The 21,703-nt window shown below is 42.6% G+C and overlaps 3 protein-coding genes across 4 annotated transcripts; all 3 read left to right on the top strand.

The window, feature by feature from the left end:
* Positions 1-59: 59 nt before the first annotated feature.
* LOC121614911 (excitatory amino acid transporter 1-like) lies at positions 60-6,246 on the top strand. Its single transcript, XM_041949009.1, has 12 exons — positions 60-249; positions 463-600; positions 2,013-2,187; positions 2,242-2,317; positions 2,413-2,482; positions 2,586-2,760; positions 3,108-3,341; positions 3,440-3,634; positions 3,887-4,021; positions 4,386-4,478; positions 5,386-5,485; positions 6,085-6,246. The coding sequence occupies exons 1-12, from the start codon at positions 60-62 to the stop codon at positions 6,244-6,246; spliced, it is 1,743 nt and encodes a 580-aa protein (XP_041804943.1).
* atcayb (ATCAY kinesin light chain interacting caytaxin b) lies at positions 5,711-15,592 on the top strand. The gene is made up of 14 exons (XM_041949228.1): positions 5,711-5,778; positions 6,085-6,286; positions 8,620-8,732; positions 9,866-9,924; positions 10,009-10,236; positions 10,486-10,644; positions 11,453-11,555; positions 11,700-11,831; positions 11,940-12,026; positions 12,267-12,365; positions 12,914-12,949; positions 13,065-13,112; positions 13,522-13,568; positions 14,972-15,592. Exons 3-13 carry the CDS (start codon positions 8,656-8,658, stop codon positions 13,559-13,561), a joined length of 1,068 nt encoding a protein of 355 aa, XP_041805162.1. The 5' UTR covers positions 5,711-5,778; positions 6,085-6,286; positions 8,620-8,655; the 3' UTR covers positions 13,562-13,568; positions 14,972-15,592.
* A 3,158-nt stretch (positions 15,593-18,750) lies between these two features.
* LOC121614773 (nicotinamide riboside kinase 2-like) lies at positions 18,751-21,703 on the top strand. Of its 2 annotated transcripts, XM_041948834.1 has the most exons (8): positions 18,751-18,898; positions 19,005-19,095; positions 19,947-19,995; positions 20,234-20,411; positions 20,519-20,590; positions 20,686-20,792; positions 20,924-21,009; positions 21,115-21,703. In XM_041948834.1, exons 1-7 carry the CDS (start codon positions 18,873-18,875, stop codon positions 21,007-21,009), a joined length of 609 nt encoding a protein of 202 aa, XP_041804768.1. In that variant the 5' UTR covers positions 18,751-18,872; the 3' UTR covers positions 21,115-21,703. The 2 variants fall into 2 exon arrangements, with proteins under 2 accessions (XP_041804768.1, XP_041804769.1); XM_041948835.1 differs by lacking the exon at positions 19,947-19,995 and having other exon boundaries at positions 18,861-18,898.

Here is a 21,703-nt window from a genome sequence, read left to right as displayed (position 1 = left end):
TGTTAGTCGGAGACCAACACATCTTTTTCTGCAGTCTGTACGGGTTGAAGGGACTAATTATGAAAGAGATGCTGCCGAGCCCTAATGAATTGACTGAGTTGGACTCAGTAGAGGTTACAGAGCCCCAGGAAAACGAAATACACAATGCATATTCAGGTCATGTATCTTCATCCCAGAGAGGATCTAATGTTATGGCTTTTTTCAAGAGGAATGCTTTTGTTGTTCTTACAATGGCTGCTGTTGCATTAGGTAAGTGGATTTCAAACACATTGTACGCCATTATACCATAAAGCCTGGAAATTCTATTCCAATCTACTATTACTCTACTGTACCATTGTGAAGACAAACTGCTGCTGCTTGTCTATTAATATGTAACTTCATCGCTGCTCTGTATACCTGCCATTTTGAACTCAACCTTTGATATCACACTGACTTGTCCACTCCTGTCTCCGTTCCTCCGAGGTATTGGCCTGGGCTTGGCTCTGAGACACATTAACATGTCAGCCAGGGACGTAAAATATTTAACCTTTCCTGGAGAACTGCTGATGAGAATCCTGCAGATGTTGGTGCTTCCTCTCATCGTTTCCAGTCTGATTGCAGGTTAGAGCCACACTTCAGCTTGGCTAAGATGGATTTCAGGTCTTATTTGTAAGTGGTCTGACCCACATAAAATGTGATAATAGCTTCCTGATAATGATCACAACAGTAGATAAACACACAGTAGATAACCACTAATAATAGTCTCAATACTTTGTGGGCAAACATTATCAAGAGATAAGATAAGATAAGACTTTATTAAGCAGGTAATAGCAGTTTGGGAAAAAATAGCATTAGAAAATTAAATCTGACTATATATATATATATATATATATATATATATATATATATATATATATATATATATTCCTACTCTGCAAGAACATGAGCTGCGATGAGCTCTGAATATTCTGGTGAGTGTGAAAACTCTTTCAGGTATTTGATGAAACATTTCAGGATATGAAAAGTAAACAAAAGGAACTGAATATATTTGCTGTGCCGTTTAGTGTGGAACCAGCATATGTGCAACAACATGAATCATTGAGCAACCTACTTCTGTGAGCAGCTCTTTGCAAAACTGACTCTGCAAAGACTCTGATCCACTCAACACTGACTGACCCAAACCTGGCAAACCAGCTGTGAGGAGCATCATCAGCATCACTACCATCTGACATCAGATGCCTCACCGAAGAGATACAGTTCCAGTTAATGTCCAGCTAATAGGTTGCCCACCTATGATGCCGAGGATGAACTCATTTAATTTAGGTATCAACGTGGTTTTTCATTAAGCACTACGCTGAAACCAAACTTTTCAGTTTACAAACATGTGGCAAGAATCTACTGTGAGAATATGTTATTTTCCCATTATTAATCCATCCAGCTTGGTTGTTTCCTGGTATGTACTAAACATAACCGCCTCATCATTCAATATTTAACATGAAGTGTGGTGACCCCTTTCGCCAATCGATCAGGGCGCCTGGTTGCTGATGGTGAGGATGTTTCGACGCGTGAATGACATGCCCACTCCACTGCTTTGATCCACGGTGCTGTTTATTGTTCATATTCCTCAATTTCACTGTTTCCAAAACCCATTAATTGTCTGCTTACCAATGCAGATGCAGATTACCCAATCAGAGTAAACAAACACAAACACCATTACACGACATGACACGACACGCCATGGTCTAGAACTGTTTGCTTCCCTCTCATCAGCCACACCTGACTGCCTCACCTGGCTGATTATATGACCTCTCACACTTGGGAAGCTCACAGTAAAAATAAATTAACAAAAATAAAAATGAAACACATGCACAGAAATGGCTCCTACACGAAGTTTCCAATAAGTATTCAGTCGGTCAGTCTTTTTAGATAACAAACCCTGAAACACCTGATGAGCTTGTGTTCACATAGTATAGTTTATTTATCAAACTTATTATCATGCAAATTGTTATTACAGCCATATCTTTTTATTTCAGGAATTTCATCTGTGGACAGAAAGGCTTATGGGAAAATTGGGCTTAGGGCCCTCAGCTTTTACTTGGTCACAACAGTTATTGCTGCGTTCACTGGCATTGCCCTAGTTCTCCTTATCCAACCAGGGAAATCGCCCAGGACTGGCTCAGTGTCCTCTAGTAGTGATGCAGAGCCTGTGCAAAATTTTGTTTTTTAATAGAAATTACAAACATATAATGATACAGTTGGTAGTAATGACACCAAATCTATGTTTTTGATTTATAGAAACATGATTCCCTCAAATCTGGTGGAAGCTTGTTTCAGAAAGGTAAGATCTGCAAAGGCTATGATTTGTTTTTGTCATCATACTGTCACTGTTCCATACTTACCAACAATTAACATTTGCTTGTTCTTTTTATCTAGCATAAAACAGTTTTTCCCAGTCGTGTTTCTGCAGGAAATGTCAGCAATATGACTGAGACGAGTGAAAACAGTGAGCCTTTATGTTGCTTTAATTTGTTGTCTGCTGTATCTTCATTATTGTTGTTAAATTAGCATTACACTGTCGACTCTTAACATTCCTGGGACCCCTATAGATGATAGAGTACCAGAGCAAGTCACCTCAGATGGAATCAATATCCTGGGTCTGCTGGTCTTCTCTGTTGCCTTTGGCCTCACTCTGGGAAATATGGGCCCTGAGGGAAAACTTCTGAGGGATTTCTTTGACTGCCTGAATAAAACCATTATGCGTCTAGTGGACATAGTCATGTGGTAATCACATGAGGCGACATTTCATTTCTTCAGTTTTATGCTGATATCGGTCCAAAAGCTAGGGCCTAGCAGCAGTCTCCTCTGCTGCTTACTGCTGATTATAGTGCTGATTACATGCTGGTATTTATCTTCATGATACATTTTTGGCACTTGGTAAGCAATTAATTAGGTACACGTCAGAAGTTGACTGCTTGTGATTGACTGTCTTGGTGATAATCTCAGTGCACTTGCAGTAGTGTGTGAGCTCTGTCGTCCTAGCTCTGAAACCTCTGCATGCCCACTGACTCCCTCTACACTGAGTGTCTCTCACTGCCTCTCCTCTGCTGTGTCTCACCTCTGTATCACAGGTATTCTCCAGTGGGAACCCTCTTCCTGCTGGCTGGACAAATTGTGAAGATGGCAGACGCTGGGGAGATTGGTCGTGGAGTTGCCATTTATACTGCCACTGTGATCACTGGCCTGCTAATTCACAGCTTCTTCACTCTGCCCCTCATCTATTTCATGATCACACGTAAGAATCCCTACAGGTTTATGAGTGGTATCCTCCAGGCTCTCATCATGGCCTTTGGGACTTCATCAAGGTGAGCCAGAGTCTTTACAGTAAACATAACACGCTGAAGGCATGTGAACAATGGTGGAATATCAGCTTCCTTCATATACTGTACTGGTTTCTTCACAGTTCTGCAACCCTACCTGTTACCCTCCACTGTATGGAAAGTAATCACACCATGCACAAACACGTGACACACTTTGTGCTCCCTATTGGGGCCACAATGAACATGGATGGTGCTGCGCTCTATGAATGTATAGCTGCTTTATTCATTGCCCAGGTTAATAATATGGACTTTAACCTGGGTCAAATCATTATCCTCAGGTACGCTCAAAAGACACTTGCAGCTTTGCAAGTTTTAGAAATTCCTGTCTTGAGAAGCTCAAACTGTTAAAGTATTTTTTTTTTCAGTCAAGCAATTAACTAATTTCCACGATTAACTAACTAATACCTAAGTTAGTGTAGTTCCACAAATGTGAGCAGCCAAGCCTCAGGGGACTGTTAATGGGTTATGCCTGTTTTCTTATGCACTAAGAAGGATTACGTCCAATGATAATCACTGTTTTTTCTCTTCAGTTTGATTGTCACAGCTACAAGCTCTGGTGCAGCAGGCATCCCGCAGGCTGGCATAGTGTCCATGTTTATTGTGTTGTCGTCAGTTGGACTTCCCACTGAGGACATATCGCTGCTCTTAATTTTTGATTGGATCCTGTAAGTGTACATTCAGCCAATATCAGTTTCCGATTTTGGAAAATGTTTGGAAAGTGTGGACATTTTGATCATGTGATCTTCATGTCTTCAAAGGGTTGTTTGAGGTTAGAGTTTGAGGTTAATGAGTACATCATTGAAGGTCTTTATAAGTACAAAACTACAAAGGAATTAAAGTGTAGAAGCTCTATAAAAACTGCGAGAACATTTTCAACTAATCCAGAGAATAATGTTATAATAATGCTATTGATTTCACCTCCAACTAGGTTAACTTTCACCCTAAAAGTATCCAGCAACTTGCGTGTAATTGTGCTCACGTCACACCCACGAACTGTAACCTCAGGTCTTGTTGTATGTTTGTCTATAGGGATCGTTTGCGGACTGCCACCAATGTACTGGGCGACTGTATCGGCGTGGGTGTAGTGCAGCATCTGTCCAGACACGAACTGCAGAGCTTTCCGCTCTGCGCTTCATGACCCTCGACTGCATCTATTTCCAACAGCTGAGATTCACATGATATGTTGTTGCTGAATGATGACAAAATTTGTGATTTTACTTTCTTAATTTTACTTCTCTGTATACAGTAGAATGACTGTTACAGTATGTTAGATATGAAATGTTACACTTTAGGACATTAGGGGACAAAACTGGAAGTGGTGTTTTCTCTAGTCTGATTTTATTCTGATTTTGCCCTCACAGTGCTTACATGTCGTAATAAAACATTTTCTGCCATTTGCAAGGCAGTATGTTAAAAAGTCTACAGGACTTTTATCAAAACACTACAAATGTTAGGACGCTAAATATGTTAACCCTAGAATAGAATACAGGGTTTAACTGAGGTTATCAAGAGGTCAGTGTAACCCATGATGCACAGCAGCTCACTGTTCACAGAGAACACTCTACCGCCATCTGGTGGCAGGAAAATCAACATGCAATACAAAAACAGTTTCTCAGTGACCCAGTTGCACATGGGCGACGCAAGTGTAGCACATATGAAGCAGTCTAATCCTTAATTGTCCCTCAGTTTATGAAAGTTAAGACCTGGAACTTAAACATTATTGTCAAAAGCTACAACGAGAATATTAAAATATCATCTCAAAGATCTTAAATTTGCCAAGTAATCAAAACAAGACAATTAACAATTTAAAGCCTTTCTTGGAAAAACAGTAAAACAATGTTGGACTGTTCTTAAACACCCAAAGCTATCTACTCTTAAATTCAGCTTGTCTCATCTGCGCTGGATCTGTGGGAAAACAAATGGTTTTAGTCACAAGTCTGGGCATGTTGCAGTATGTCAGAGCTGTGCAAAGTGGCGTTATTAATAGAAAGCTGTAAACACACCCGAAATCCCTTGTTCTGCCCAACAGCCAATGGCAGGAGAAGAACAGGAAGCTGGCTGTTCCTTGCACCGTCAGAGAGATGCCACTGACATCGCCCAGAGCTCAGTGCAGCTGTGAGGGGAGGGAGGTGAGGGAGGGGGAGGGAGCGTTACAGCAAGCGAGCAAGAGGAGAGGAGGGGGGATCGCGTGGAGGAGGGCCTTCATCAGGAGTGAGAGAGCTTAAAAGAGATGGTGAGAAAAGGCAAGAGAGCGAGAGACTGTACGTGTGGGAGGAGGATGCTGTTGCCAGGGAACAGCGGTGAGCTAGAATCGTCCGTCTTTTCCAGCTCGCGGGAGGATAGAAAAGTGATGCATGCGAAACGGACTGAACGTGAGGAGAAGACAAACAGCTGATCCCGACCTCGAGCATCCGCAGAGAAGGTAGGCAGGTGTAATTACATAACCGCCATAACGCAGCTCCCCATACGGGTGACATCATCACAACAGGATTAGAGCCTGGGGTGGGTGGCATTAGTGTAGATGGATGGAGGAGGGGGGCGCTCGGCAGAGACCAGCAGGAGAAAATGGGAGGAAGAGAGGTGGAGAGCGGGGCGAGCTAAAAGCGCAGGGCGAGGATTATCTTTGTCCGGGAGGCAGCATCTGACTGGCGGAGGAGGCTGAAAAGATGCGCGCAGGATGGCGCTGGTTGTGTGCTGACCCTGACTCTCCCGGCCGCTCTCTCCACAGGAGGACGCTGTCTCCCTCTCAGCCTCCAGTCGCAGCGTCAGAAAGCAGCAGGCATCCTCCGGCAGTCCGGGTCCCGAGCGCACGAGTGTCCCGCCTGCAGATGTAAACAATGATGACCCTCACCCCACCCAGCCGGGTCTGAGGAGGAAGAGGACCATCTGAAAGCAAAACGGCAAAGAGGAGGTCGCCCTGATTACAGTCTGTGAGTACCCTGCCTGCACATGAGGCTTAATTTGGCTTAATTTGGCAGTTTCTCCCTCCAGGGCAGCAGAGTCTCAGTCAATGATAAGATATCTGATGCTTGGATTTTATTCTGCTTGTGTGATCAAATTACAGAGTGTCTGTTTCCATTTGTCAAACGAGGAAAGGATGGCAGTCGTGACATAATAGCTTCTCTCCGCTCACACACACTTTAACATCCTGATAATGTAATTTCTCTCCCTCAACACAAGCATGAACGCCCTCTTTTCCTGCACAAATGTAGACATTTGTCTGCTATTTTACATGAGATATTTATGTTTCTCTTACTTTCAATCAGGATTTGAATCAGAATCTGATGGCAGTTGGTGGGTTGCTTGGTCTCGGTCAAACCACAGCCACAACCACAGCCCTGATGAAGCACATCAGCTATGTTTTCAGATGTCTTTCAGCTTTGATTGTTGCGTATTGAGTCCTAAATATTTATAGAGGGAAATGTAAGATTTGAATCCAAACATCTGGGCCTTTAAATCAGTGTTCTCTTGTCTGTAAATTGCTGTCAGACGAGTTGAGGAAGGCTCTTGCGTGGCCTTGCTGTGCCCTTTATCATCAGTGGCTCTATTGATGCTTATCTCCAAGCTGCGAGCCATGTAAATGATTTCATAATGCAGAACAGGAAAGGCTGCTGTGGTGCTCATTCAAGTGGAAGCTCTCTGCTTTCCATTTCTGTGACAGAGTATTAGGTGTTTGGTTTGACAGGCGCAGCACAGTGAATGGCTCACGGGATCGTGTTTGCGAAAAGAAGGCTGCTCTGCCATCTGGACTCAAATCCCCACCAAACACGTGCTACTGCTACATTAGTTTGTGTCCGTCAATCAGCAGTTCAATGTATGAGCAGCTGAGCCTTGGCAAGAGACATCTGCACGGACAACAATCCACACACACACACACACATACACACTTTATTCTCAGCTCCTCACACTCCTCTTTCATTCTTTAATTTAGCAGGGAAAAGAATCAGTGTGCTTCAGAAAGATTAGAGTGTGAGAACAGTGACTCAGAGCGTGATTTAGCAAGGAGAATCTTTATTAAGTGCCGTTTAAAGACTTTCCCAACAATCCCACATCAAACACTGCAGCTTCCTCATGAGATAACACAGTGTAAACACATTCTCCTCCATCATTCAGAATCCAATCACAACACAGCAGCATGTAGCCTGAAGGCCTGTGCCTTTTAGCCCACATTTGCAGTTTTTTTTGCTCCCAGGATAGGCTCTGATGTGTCTCGCTATCGTGCATCAGTGCCATCCCAGTGGACAAATGGACCGTGCTAACGTCTGCTATAACATGAACTCCGGCTGGGACGACCATGTAGGAAAGACACTCCTCCCCCATGCGCACATTTCTGACGCGAGACAGACACATGATGTTCGCTCTGTGCATGACTGATCCAGCCTGCAACCAATGACCCAAACACGAGACGCCGTAAAGCTTTACGTCACATACTGAGAACAAACTTCTGTCATTTCTGGTTTGCTTATGTGAAATCTGCTGTATGACAACACGTGTGATTTGTTTGAATCACCCTGAGGGGCTGTATGAGCAATTTGGGGTTTTATTTTTGTCTCTTTCCCCAGGGATGTAGGGAATGGAAATCCACTGGGACTTAGTTTTTGCCAATTTTCTAATGTAATTATGACATTTTACATGAATTAACCATTGCAATTTACCATTGCAACTACATGTTTGTTAGAAAAGGACAGAAGTTGAAGATTTGGCAAGATTGTTGATGGGATTCTTCACTACAGATTCGTTATCTTCCCTAGCTGCTCTCCAGACTGTGACTGCAGCTCAGAAAAGCTATATATTATGGATAAGTTGCCTTCTACTTGGCCTATTTAATGCTGCTCCAGCTGTATATCTCACATCTCTTCTTTGTTGGACTTACTTTGTGAAACACAGGTTGAAAAATGAAAACGCTTGAAATTGAAGCGAAAGAGGCTGAGGTATGCTAATTCCTCCTCCCTGGCATGGTTCAAGCTCCAAAAACGACTGAATCCTTCATTTCCCATAATGCAGCTGGATGGTGTTTTTCATTAAACCCTCCCTGACTGGTAAACGCCCACGTCTTTCAAACTCCACACCTTGAATTTGTAACACTGACTTTGTGTCAGAAGTTTCAAGTCTTAGGCAAAACTTGAGATAATCCTGGTAAAGTCATCAGGGTTGTGTAAAGCGGGTGGAGTGCCCCTTTAAGATGGTTACAGGTGCTGCGTGTTTTAACAAGGTTGTAGCACTTGGCTTCCCACTGAATGACATTGTTTTATCTGTTTGTCAGCCGCTGTGAGCTGAAGCCCGTCCTCCCTGGCAGGGGATGGGTACAGCAGAAGCCACTTTACGCATGGACAGCATGGAGGTTAAGGACGAGTGGCAGGATGAGGACTTCCCCAGGTAATCGTGTGTGTGTGTGTGTGTGTGTGTGTGTGTACAGGCTAGGCCCAGCTGTGATGGGAAGTTCGTCGTGCGTGTTGAATGCTGACAGGCAGCAGGTGTGTTCTGTCCTTGATGCGGTCGTTACGTGTCAGGTGATGAGGCTTTATTTATGTCAGCGAGCTAAACAGCAGCAAGCGTGGAGGACAAAAGGAGAGATGTCGAACACATCGCAGCGTCCAGCAGTAGAAAAATGCTCGGCCGCCCACGCTCTTTTACTGGCAGGCGTCATTTCTGCAGAGGAGGAAAATGAACAGAGGAACCTGATTATTCAAGGACATCCAACAGATTCCCAATTTTTATATACAGTATATTACACAGTATGCGCCATGTTTAATATCTATCTGCTGCAGGTCATCTTGATGCTTATAAGATATAATATACCAATGATATCATGGTATGTCATTTGACTACAGCTTATACAGTGCAAATGGAGTAATGTGATTGAGCAGGGGAAAACAGACACAGGTCTTGTTTTTATAACAATGCAAATAGCTGCAGTCAGTTTAAACCTGAGTCTCAGCTGTACAGTGAAACGTTTAAGAACGCTTTTACACTGCAAATTGTTTTTCTCCTCCCTAATGTTAATGGCACCATATTTAACGTACCTCTACAAAGCTACTGACAACATAATAACAGCAATTATTTCCGCAGCTCCATCAGCTAGCCCATACTTGTGGCCATTCAGGGCGTGTTTGTCTGTGCATGCAAGTCTGTGTTAACGTCTGTGTCCCTCTTTGTCTGTGTGTGTGTTTGTATGAGTGGTATCTACTGTAATGTAGCCCTCTTGTCCCCCAGGACTGAGGGTTCAGCTGTCTTATTATAACGTCAGAGAGGAGTCGCTAATTACTGGTGTTGTTTTCTCAAAGGACACACAATAGTTAAATCACTCTTCAATAACAAAAGGCTAAGGGCAAAAATGTTTGGAATGACTGCTCATACTTTGTAGTTCATTGTAGTTTTTTTATCATAGCAATGAATTTAAGTAAGTAGTAATTATAAAAAGGCAAAACAAACATTAAGATGGTAGCAGGAAAACAATAGGCTTGATACAGTTGTATTTATTCTCTGTATTCATGTTTTTTTCTCTGCAGGCCACTACCAGAGGATGGAGATGTTGATTCCTCATGTGGCCTCACAGACAACAGAACCAGTAAGTAGTATAAATACACAGCATTCAGTATTTTTTTTACTATACGGGATACTGTATCTAAACTTTCCTGGCCCGCCTGTCCAGATCCTCCCACCACCCTGAATGTGGGCGAGTCCATGGCCCAGCGTAAGCGTCGCACTCTGGTCGCCCCCGACATGAACCTCTCCCTGGATCAGAGCGAGGGGTCGGTGCTGTCGGATGACTTCCTGGAAACGCCCGACGACCTGGACATCAACGTAGACGACATCGAGACTCCGGATGAGACGGACTCACTGGAGTTCATCAATAATGGCAACGAGCTGGAGTGGGAAGGTCAGGCTTCAGGGCTCTTGTTTTTTTAAAGTCGAGGGATGCATGTTGGGAGTTATTACCTGCAGTGTCCTGGGGTTTTGAGTCCTGACTCAGACTTTGCGTTTTCTCCCTTTAGCTTTCCTGACACAAATGCTGCCAGCTGTCAGATATAGCAAAACTGAAAACAAACACTGAATGCCCTAATCATTCATCATTAATCTCCCACAGCAAGCGTTTTAGCTCATCTTTTTCGTGTCACCTTGTGTCCAGATGACACTCCCGTGGCCACTGCCAAGCGGCTTCCCGGCGAAAGCGAGGAGGAGAGAGACTCATCTGGTCGTCTGTGGCGAACAGTGATCATCGGTGATCAGGAGCAGCGGATTGACATGCAGGTCATCAGGCCGTACCTGAGGGTGGTCACACATGGAGGTGAGTGAAAGAGTGTGTGTGTACTTAATTAAATACAGATACTGACAGGTGTTTCTAGTATTTAGTCTAAATACTAGAATACTAGACTAGAAATCGAATTAACAATGTAACAGAAAAGCGATACAGTTCATTACTACATGACAGTTGTATTAGACTGCATTAGTTTCAGTGAGGTGTACTAATAAACTGTGAGTGTATATATCTATGTATATAGTTGGTAGTATAGTAATATTATCCATTCTGAACATGGCATACAGCTGAAACATGCATTTAATTTCACAGGAAAAACAAAAAAGGTTTACTATTATTATTGTTATCAATGTAGACTGAAGGATTGTTTTGGGTGGTAAAGAAAAAAAACAGCTGAAAAAATAAGACTGTAATGATAGTGTCAATTTGGAAAAGCCTTAAATAGCATTCAGACCATCAAGCAACATCAGAACTCATGAAGGAAATGAGGAAAAGCAAAGCAAACGGATCTATACAGCACATTTCATGCGCAAGGCAAACTCACTCTCACATTATAAAGGGTTACTTTAATGACGCTAACCAGACCAGGTCTGCAACCACCCACTCACAGGCATGCAAAAAGCACGCACAACAATTTTAATCACAAAAAGGCAAAACTTAATAACGAAAGCAAATATGAAAAAGAAAAGTTGTGAAGCTGCTTTGAAAGCAATGAAACATGTGAGCAACTGCCATAAAATGTGTGTGACCAATGCAGTCGGTGAAACAAATTGCCAGCGTCGTACCTCTGCCAATGCAGCTGCCGCCGTACTGGATGCATGTCTCTCTCGTCTTTCAGGTTATTACGGTGAAGGTCTGAATGCCATCATCGTGTTTGCAGCCTGCCACCTCCCTGACAGCAGCTGTGAGGACTACACATACATCATGGAGAATCTCTTCCTGTAAGAGCCAGTCTGCTCTCTGAAGGGACTCTTTTACAGCGATGTGCTATATTATGAGGCTTTTCATAAATCTGGATCGTTCCACGCGTTCATCCTGTATGTTATTGCACAGCGAGATTTAAGCTTTGTTTGTTCTCTCTTCAGGTATGTGGTAAGCAGCTTGGAGCTGCTGGTGGCAGAAGATTACATGATTGTTTACATGAACGGAGCAACTCCTCGCAGGAAGATGCCCGGCATCAGCTGGCTGAAGAGATGCTACCAAATGATTGACAGGAAGTAAGACTGCTAACTCAAGCTGATGCTAAAGACAAGTGATGATGCAATTTAAATCCTTAATGATTAACAGGATAAGAGAACAAACATTGATCTGAATGTTTCCTGCAGACTGAGGAAGAATCTTAAGTGTCTGATCATCGCTCACCCAACGTGGTTCATCCGGACCGTCCTGGCCATCTCAAGACCTTTCATCAGGTGAGGATGTATTCAGTTTATAGTGCATCCGTCTGTCCTTTGGGTTGCATATTGGCTGAGAGTGACTCCAAACAAATCTAACAAACAGAACAAAGCTAAATTAGGCAGTCATGACGTAATGATCCAGCTGCATGTAGACCATCAGAAAACAAGTGCAGCTGTTCCATGACAACAAAAGAGATATAAGGCAGACCTGTGTTTAGACATCAATGATGTGCATGTCGCTGATGGTTTCTGCAGTGTGAAGTTCATGGATAAGATCCGCTACGTTCACACCTTGGAGGAACTCAGCCAGATCATCCCCATGGAGCACGTGCAGATCCCCGAGTGTGTGTTGCAGTAAGTGCACCGAGCCACCAAGGGTCACTGTTGAGACACTTGGGTCAATCACAGCTTATGTTAAGAGCTTCATGCTTACAGTAATAAGACCTTGAAAGAATGTCCACTGTACAGTGATCAGACTGAACCAGAGCCAAACTTTGGTTAACTCTTTAACACTTGTAAATGTTAGCGTTTATTTTAATGTATAGTTGTCGCTGTTTATTCTAATGTGCATGGATTGGTGAAACAGTAGATGATCCAGGTAGTGGGCCATAAGTTTGCATGTTCATATGACAACCAGCAGCTCTACAACATACAGCAGAGCAAGATTTCTAAAAAAAAAACAAAAAAAAAAACCAAAAAACAACAACTTAGATTGGTAATAATTTGTATCTGTTTAAGCCTCATAAGTAGAAGGTTTGTTAAGCATTGCAGTAAACACTTAAACACAGTAAAGAGGACCAAACTACAACAGCAGAAATAATCATTCTGCAGTGCTTCTTTGGTAAAAAGCATGTTGATGTAATACACATCATTTCCACATTTTCATCCTCTTTTTTTCAAAGGTACGATGACGAGAAGATAAGAGCACAACGGGAAAGGTGAGCCGTAGATTTTCACTTTCAATTTTTTGTAAAAAAAAATCCCTGTTCTGATGCATGCTCTTCCTCCTGCATCCATGTAGTATTTATAGTTATTTGCCCATCTTCCTTACAGACTTGAGCAAGAGCAGCAGCAGACCAACTCAACGCTGCCTAAAGAAAGGTGACCTCATTTTTGCAGTACATACTGTACAGTCCACTGCCATTTTTGGATAAACCAAACCTTTTTCTAGCACAGCACTACAGTAGCAGAACATGGCAAGAGATCAGACATTTGTCTTGTTTAAAGCTGGTGGCTGCTAGAAGTCGGAAACCATTTCACTTACAAATATAGTTGTTCAGTTATTTAATTTAGTCAGTTAAGATTTAAGCAGCTCCCTCCATTAGTATTAAGAAAATGTGATGTAAGAGGCTGAATAGCAAATCCGTGCATTTAGTTCTCTTTGAATTAAACATGAGCTACTTCTGCAGCCACGTGGATGTATTTCAGCAACAGAGAGCACAGCCTAATATGGGCTCCATGACCAAGCAAAATATTTACTTATGGCTTGACTTTAATCTGTCATTTCCAGGCCAAAGTCAGTTATGGCAGAGGTTGGCCGTGACATCTGACATTAAGGTAAGGCTTCTCGTTGACTTAACTGCCTTTCCATCCCGCCTGGTTTGTAATGTCAGCCCTCTGTAACTAATCTCCGACATACAGGGAAATGTTCTCTGCTGCGTACACACACACACACACACACACACAGAAGAGAAGCGATACAGTAAATCACCCGAATGTTAGCCGATGGTCTGTCTGGAGTGTTGGGTCACAAAGGGTCAGCTCTAAGTTCAGGAGCTCCGAGATCCAATTTACAGTATCCTGACTGAATCAGGTGAGACCACAAGTAGAAAGAATGAGACTGACTCAGATCCCCGTTAGTTTAAATTTAAAAGTTATCTTACAAGGATGTGCAGCTCATTTAGTTTTTCACTCACAAGTAGACCTCCTACTTTTTCTTACATTATTATATTTTAGGAATTTTTCACAGTTTTCTGATATTTTCTAGATGAAACAATTAATGAAATAATCAAGGAAGTAATCAGCAGATTAAATGATAATGAGAAAATAATCATATTTACAAATCAGTCAAATCTGTTCTTTTAGAACACAAATCCACCTCATTCATGGATAGATGTCCCAGGAGGAAGCTGCAGCACACACACCTGTTTCTTTAATTAAGATCACTCTCTGGTTTTGGCTCTGATGAGGATGCAAATTGCCTCAAAATGTTAGATGAGTAAAAATAATTAAAAGTAAAGAAACAATCGTGTTTCCTCCTTGTCTGAGAGCACCAGACTAAGGGTTGGAGCACAAAACGTAGTGCAGTATCATTACTGTCATCAAGTCCGGCGCATTTTCTCTTTTGCCAAGTCATGTTGCAGTTCTTTAAATTCAGATTGTGTGTGACTCCGAGACACGTTAGCCGATCCTCAAACATCAGATTCCCTCCGTACGCCGTGTTATATAAGGCACAGCTGCTCCTCTCTTTAAGTCTGCCTGCACATCGCCAATCAATTCTATTTTTGATGGGGCACACAGTTGAGGTCTGGCAAATTGATCCACGACGCACAGCCTGTCCTGAAATCGGGGGAAATACCCACCACGGCAGGTCGGGGTGTGTTAGGGTGGGCGAGGTGGGTTATTTTAAAAACTCCCCCCACCCCGTCTGTGCTGCTGACTGTTCCTCTCAGCCTCCATATATCAAAGGAGCTATCAGCCGGAGGACTGGCCAGCATCCCAGGAATGGACACAGGCACCATCTCTTCACCAAATGCCAAGGGAGGAAGCAGGGGAAAAATAAATAGGCAAACCTGATATGCATCGAGTTGGATTCAGTTTAGATTTTGTGCATGCCTGCTGAGAAATTTCAGGATACTGTATTTGTGGAAATGCACAAATGTCATATGATACCTATCAGGCTGTTGGAATGAAGTAAGGGAGGAAGAAAGAGGATTAAACTGTCGGTATGTGCTTTGCAGAGCTTTACATTGACGGACCAGTGGGGGGGACATTCATTCATTAAAACGGGAGCCAGCCTGGACCACCATGACACGCTTGCTGCACAGGATCAAATCTCCCGACAGGATCCGTTAGCTGCAAGACAATCATTCCTCAAAAACATGACCTGCAGTGACATGCTCGCTTCTGACGAAAAGTTCATCCACACCGAAGCATTTCAAGATATAGCTAAATCAAAAAGCATCTGCCCCCTGCATGTCAAGTTGGGCTTTATCTACAGCATGACTTCAACTATACACATTTAAAATGATAGATTTGGATGAACACTGACGCCGGGGGTCGTCTGTTTCAAAGTGTACATATGTGTATATATATTTTTGAGAGGCATTTGCACAGTTATTTGGTTTTTGATATGAATGGCATGAGAACTGTTTGGTTTCATGGTTTAATGAAAAATTATGTGCAATGATGTTCCTCTTAGACATTCAGTAGATGTTACTTAGCGTTTGGGATGCAGGTGGCATGCTTGTTTATATCCTTCTATCTCTGTTACAGTCACTTTCTAAGTCATTTGCCATCATGTTTCAAAGAGTACTTTTACAAGATGTAAATCATACGTTGTTACAAATGAAATGAAATATATTTAAAGAGAGAGTCAAATTAATTGTTTAAAGTGTTATTTATGAAGATGTGCCATTTACTGTTTGTAAAAAAAAAAAAAAAAACAATAAATGAGTGAACTAGAACAAGCTCTTGTCGTTATTAGTCACGTCTTGGGTCTAACCAACCAGTCTTACACATTACAGATTATATTTTCATCTTTTTTCTGTTGGCTGTAAATGTGTTCCACTTTGCGCCAGAATACTTTGAGAGACCGTTCCTGACGAGTTATTAAGGGGCATGATTATGATTTATGAGAATGTTGGCCAAGTCAGTTGATATCCATTGTGTCACCTGACAGTCCTGTGCTGTTCTTCACAGGGGTCATTTGGACATTATGCTCCAGCACGGTGACCTTTCTTTATTTTTAAGTGCCACATTACTGTGATCACAAGGTATTAGCACAATATGGAACCAACAATAAACTGCTCTTCCTCATTTTGAGCATTAACTTTTATAGACTATTATGTAATTTCAGTCATTTAAACTATGAATGATTGTTTGGTTCAGGCATGACAGACAGAGTCAGTTCAGTGAAATGTCTCTCAGACTGTAATAATGTAAAATAAGTATTTTGGTGTAAACATGTTCACTCCACTTAATTTTAAAGGAGCAGTTTCACATTTTGGAAAACAGAGTTCTATGAGAAGATCATACCATTCTGGTGTCTTTGCATTAAGTATAGTGCTAGAGCCAGGAGGCTATTAGCTTAGCATAAAGGCCGGAAGCAGTAAGAAACAGCCACTGTAGCCAAGCCCAGGGGCACAACGGTGCACCCCAGCTGGCCGAAGTATATTGTTGTTTTTATCACATTACTCTCCACCTCTCCAGGTCCCTGCCACCTGCAATCTTTGTTTTGATCAGTTCAAGAGGTAAAACCTTTCCACATGGTTTACTGTAATATGTTGTATCGCTTCCTGTGGTAATTTTGTCTATACTGATCTGTTGTGGAAGGGGGGGGGTTAGACCAGAATCAGCCTCCATAGCCTGAACAAAACGTTGTTTAGCAGCAAGCAATAGCAGCAAAATATGGTTTTGTCATGAGTGATGAGTCTGTGCTGTCAGTGTACTTAGCCTACAGTTCATAACTCTGCTCTTTCCATACTGTCATATTGTTTGGCTCGGGGTATGGTGGCATATGGTGCTGTGATTAGAATGGTGCAAGCCCAATATGAAAGTCTCTTGCACAATACTCTAAAATCCAATTAACTTCATCAACAAAATATATGAAAAAGTCCATGAGTTTCCCTCTGGCTACGAGACTGACCACTGAGTCCAAAAGCTATAAAAAACATCTCCCGATACCTCTAAACCTGACTGATGAACACATTGTTTAATCTGGAATCAAGCAGAAATGCAAAAACTATTTGTGCTTAAGGGGGTAAATATGTGGGAAGTATTTCTTGACGACCAACTGTCAGATGCAGTGATTTCCTGGTGTCATGTTGCCCTGAGGTAGCTAAGGAGTTCCTTTCAAAACCGCACATTTGCCTTTTTACATTTATTTTTGTCGACAGACTAAACAACCAACACAGATGATGTTAATGAGCTTTTGGCAATCTTCTGAGCTTTGGTGTGTGCCAGACTTGCAGTTCCCAACTGCTTCCAACCGTGAAAGCTAAGCTAATCACCTCCTGGCTCCAGCTCCGCAGCTATCGCACAAGAGTGACACAGATCTCCTCATCTACGTCTCTGCAAGTGAATCTCAAGAAATATCAAATATTCCTTTAAGCCTGGAAAGGTCTGAGTGGATTCATCCTGGGCATTGACATTGAAATATTTTAATATGTTGAGGCAATACAGTTATTCTCCAAACAGCTGGAAAGGGAAAGGTTGTCTGTCTTATCTGTGGAAGAAGCATGTGCGCCACATGCTTCACATGGTGGACCACATGTTTGGTGCCCTAGAATGTCTGAGCATAAATGGGACAGTTTTGTAATCCCAAATTCTCTACTAGAAATCACCATTTTCTGTTCAGACTACTACTGCACATCAAAGCTGCAAAGAAGCAGATCACCTCTGACAGAAGAGGTAAAAGAAATATTAAACATGGTGTAAAGAGGCCACACTTTTTTTTTTCCTTTTTTGGGGGGGGGGAGTCATGGCAGTGAAACATGAAACCACGTTCTCTGATAACTGGGACTCAAAGTTCAACTCTTTCGCATTTACAACTGTAAACACATTTGTTCAAACACAACGAACACAAGGTTACGATGCTCACATCCGGAGGCGTGTGACAAACGGGGCTGATGAAAGGCAGCGGGCGCTCGTTAAAGTTAAAGAAATACACCTGTGTGATCAGACCTACAGCCGCGACTCGAGACACTGTGGTCACATGGCCGCGGGCCGTGTACTCCGGCCGGTTGCATCAGAAATATGCGTGACGCAGCGGGCAGCCACACAACGGCCGACTAAATATAGTGCTACTGGTTTTCAGCCACCTGGAGCTGTCGAAGCATGGAAACTTTTCCCTCCGAAAAACCCAAATAATGAGATTTCTCTGTGAGCTGTGAAACAGATGTTTCAGTAACAGAATATGGCTCTTATACTCTGTCACTACATTTTAATGATTGTACAACTTGCCGCCTTTCCATAAAGCACCTTTCCTAGCATAGCCCCTCATGGTAAATGGCGTCTGCACTTAAATCACATGTCTTACCTTTTAGTCTAAAAGATTTGGAGTTTTTACAACGAAATGAGTGTAAAATTAAGAATAAATTCAGATTATTCAAGCTCTGAATGACATCATCTGGCATCACCAGAACAAAGTAGCTTTCTGATCCTCCACATGTGCCTGTGGCTGTTTCCAAAAAGAGTATTAATTTTGTGTTTCACAGTTTAGCCCAATCACCGTTTCTCTATTACCTTCCATTAACTCTGGTTGGTGTGGGATTTGTCGTGCATTTGCTTGGCCAGTCTTCACTGACCCCTAACAGCAGGTGAAAGATTTGGGATCAACTTTCATGCAAATGAGAGGCTCCTAAATCCTCCTGCCATTGGTGCTGCGCCCTGTAAAGCGAAAGCTAATTGGCTGCTGGAAAGGAGGGCCGATTGGCCAGAGAGGCTGTGACGCTGCAACTAAATCCTTTATATGCCCGGCAGAGAGATTGTCTATCAATGAAGTAGTAAAAGGGGGGGACATCTGTGGCAGAGGAGAGGGAAAGGTTTTTTAGAAGAAGCCTTTGATAGACTGTTTGCTTTGGCTGGGTTCCCTTCTTTTATTTACTGAATTCCAGAGCTGACCAATACACAGACGTGAAAATGAAGTTCATCATCGGCATTGGAGGGTGAGTCTCACTTTCTGGATTCATATCAGATTTGTCTGGCAATTGAAATCTGCACATTCCGAGAGTGTAACTCATCTGTGTGGCATGAAATGTATTTTAATTTCAGAGTGACCAACGGTGGCAAGACCACTTTAACAAATAGACTACTAAAGACATTACCCAACTGTTGTGTGGTGCACCAGGATGACTTTTTCAAGGTAAGCACATTAAAGTCACTTTTCTTTTGAGCTTCTGACATTTGAATTACTAGATGTTTAGTTTAAAGCTACAGTGACTATTTTAATGTATTAATGTTGAGCTGATACTGTAAGTAGCATATTTGATATATTTCATTTGCTATGTTATATTTGTCCTTGAGGATATTTTGGGCTCAGAAATAACCCGCCACTCTGACCTGCAGATGTCCTGTCATCTCAGTAGCCTAGTAATACATCTGGCTGATTGTCTCCTGGACAGCCAATGAAAGGGCTGAGCGTCCCCACTTAAAGTCAGACTTTGTCCAATCACGTTGCAAATTCTGCAACCTATGTTCTGCACCATCATTAACCTCATTTGGCTTAAAAGAAGCCAGAAGATTTTTATCTGTACCGCATGCCACTAAAGGTTGATTTGACCACTGATCGACAGTCGTTTTTAAAATCAAAATGACTTAATGTCGCTTTTTCACATGTATGATTTACTGCTACACCAAGGCTGTCGTCTCAGGCCGCACAGCTGCACAAAATCTCAATTTCCTCATCGCGAAAAGAAAAGGAGTCCGAGACGAGTTATCTTCATCTTTATCATCTTTAAAAATGATCTTCCTGTATTCAAAGTAAAGCAACAGCAAACACTAAAAGCGTAGTTTTCAAATATTATAAGTTTCTTAAGTCGTAAGGGATTGCAACCGATTTTTCGCAAGCGCAACATTGGAAAAAACGTCATCCAAAAAATGTCACCGTGCGTCACTTTTGGTGGAGACGAGTCCTTGACTTGTCCTGTCCAGGTGTGATCAGCTCCGGCTGGTTACTAGGTTGCAGCAATGTTTTATTGGTGACTGTTATTTCAGAAACCCGATCAAATAGAAGTCGGGGAGGACGGCTTTAGACAGTGGGATGGTAAGAATGGATTTCACGTAGGAAAACCACGCAGTAATGTACTTTTTCTTTCCTGCACATTTCTTTAGTTTGGTAACCAATCAATCCTAAACTTTGTGATTTTTCTATCATCTATTCTGTGAATGCCTCAGACATTCACTAACCGTGATTAATGTGTGTTGAAGCACATTGGTGAGGAGTGTTGGTCGCATGTGTGGTGAAGCCTGCTCTTCTCTCTTCTCGTCTTGTTCTGTATCAGTGATCACCGCCCTGGACATGGAGGCTATGGTGAGCACTGTGAAAGGCTGGCAGGAGAACCCGGTCAAGTTCGCCCGCTCGCACGGCGTCAGCCTGTCACCCGAGGCCGAGGAAGCCGGCTCGGAGGAGACGGGGATTCATATTCTCATCGTCGAGGGCTTCCTCATCTACAATTACAAGTGTGTCATCCGTCATCTTGCTCTTCTCTTTCACACAAGCTCTAAAATTTAACCTACAGGCCTCTTGCCCTCTGAAGCTTTTCACTAATCTCAGTTCCCCCCTGCAGGCCTCTTATTGACGTCTATGACAAATGTTTCTACCTTTCCATTCCTTATGAGGAGTGCAAAAGGAGGAGAAGGTAACAAGCTCTTGGAGCCGCTTTGACAAATTACACTTAAACGTTACACGAGGTGTGACGGGCTATAATGTGACTTGATTGATGTGTTTCCCCAGAACAAGGACATACACAGTCCCTGACCCCCCAGGCCTGTTCGACGGCCACGTCTGGCCCATGTACTTGAAACACAGGAAGGAGATGGAGAACAACTGTGACAGGCTAGGTAGGTCAAGCCACTTCCTCTCCTCTGGCACAAAATATCCCCGTGCTCAATGCCAAAATGAAAGCAGAATATTCAAAAGTAAAGATTCAGTTGCTAACTGTTGACTCCTGATCGGTCGATTTTCTGGGCAGAGTACCTTGACGGGATGACATCAAAGGACGATATCTACAACAAAGTGTATGAAAGCATTCAGAACTCCCTGCTGAACACTTTATAGGTAAACACTAAATTCCCAAATATCTATAATTTTCCCTGACAGATGACTGGTGAGTGTTTGTTTCAGTGGGAGTAACTCCTCTCTCTTCTCTCTCTCTCTCTGCAGCATCACAGGATCTCAGTGGATTTGTGTATAGACTTGTAAATATCGTTGTGCTTCAATGTGTAACACCAGTTCTGTACTTCTAGCCTGATTTGTAAATAGTTAATCCTGTAACTTATTAAGACCTGACGGCAGAAGTGTTGTGTTTTGTATAATCCCGTGTAACTTTTTTTTCTAAAAGACAAGCCAACCTCTGGACTGCCCAGTGTTTAACATCAGGAACGGATCGCAGCTCTGATCTTGTTGTATGTGAAAGTATAAAATGCTGACCGGAAGGATGGATTTGTGTTCGGCAACTTAATGAAACAACTGAATCCTTTGAACTTTGTGTCTCCTGTCTCATTTCACACACGCCCACGCGGTTCCCATAAAGATCTACTTCGGAATCACGTTTTACAACGCAAACATTTATGGACGCTGAGGATGACTGATAACATCTGGCGGCTCCTGAATGAGACTCCCTGTCACCCAGATTAGATTTAGAGCCTCAATAAAAGGGGCTTTGGAACTGGATCAGAGTTTTCCTCTGAAAGACAATAGATGAGCTATTGCAGTTTACAGGGAGGGAAAAGAAAGGACAAATAAGGCTCCA

Source organism: Chelmon rostratus, chromosome 12 (genome assembly GCF_017976325.1).
Source record: "Chelmon rostratus isolate fCheRos1 chromosome 12, fCheRos1.pri, whole genome shotgun sequence".
NCBI lineage: Eukaryota > Metazoa > Chordata > Actinopteri > Chaetodontiformes > Chaetodontidae > Chelmon > Chelmon rostratus.
Note: the sequence above shows the minus strand (reverse complement) of the source record. Positions and strands in the feature narration are given on the sequence as shown.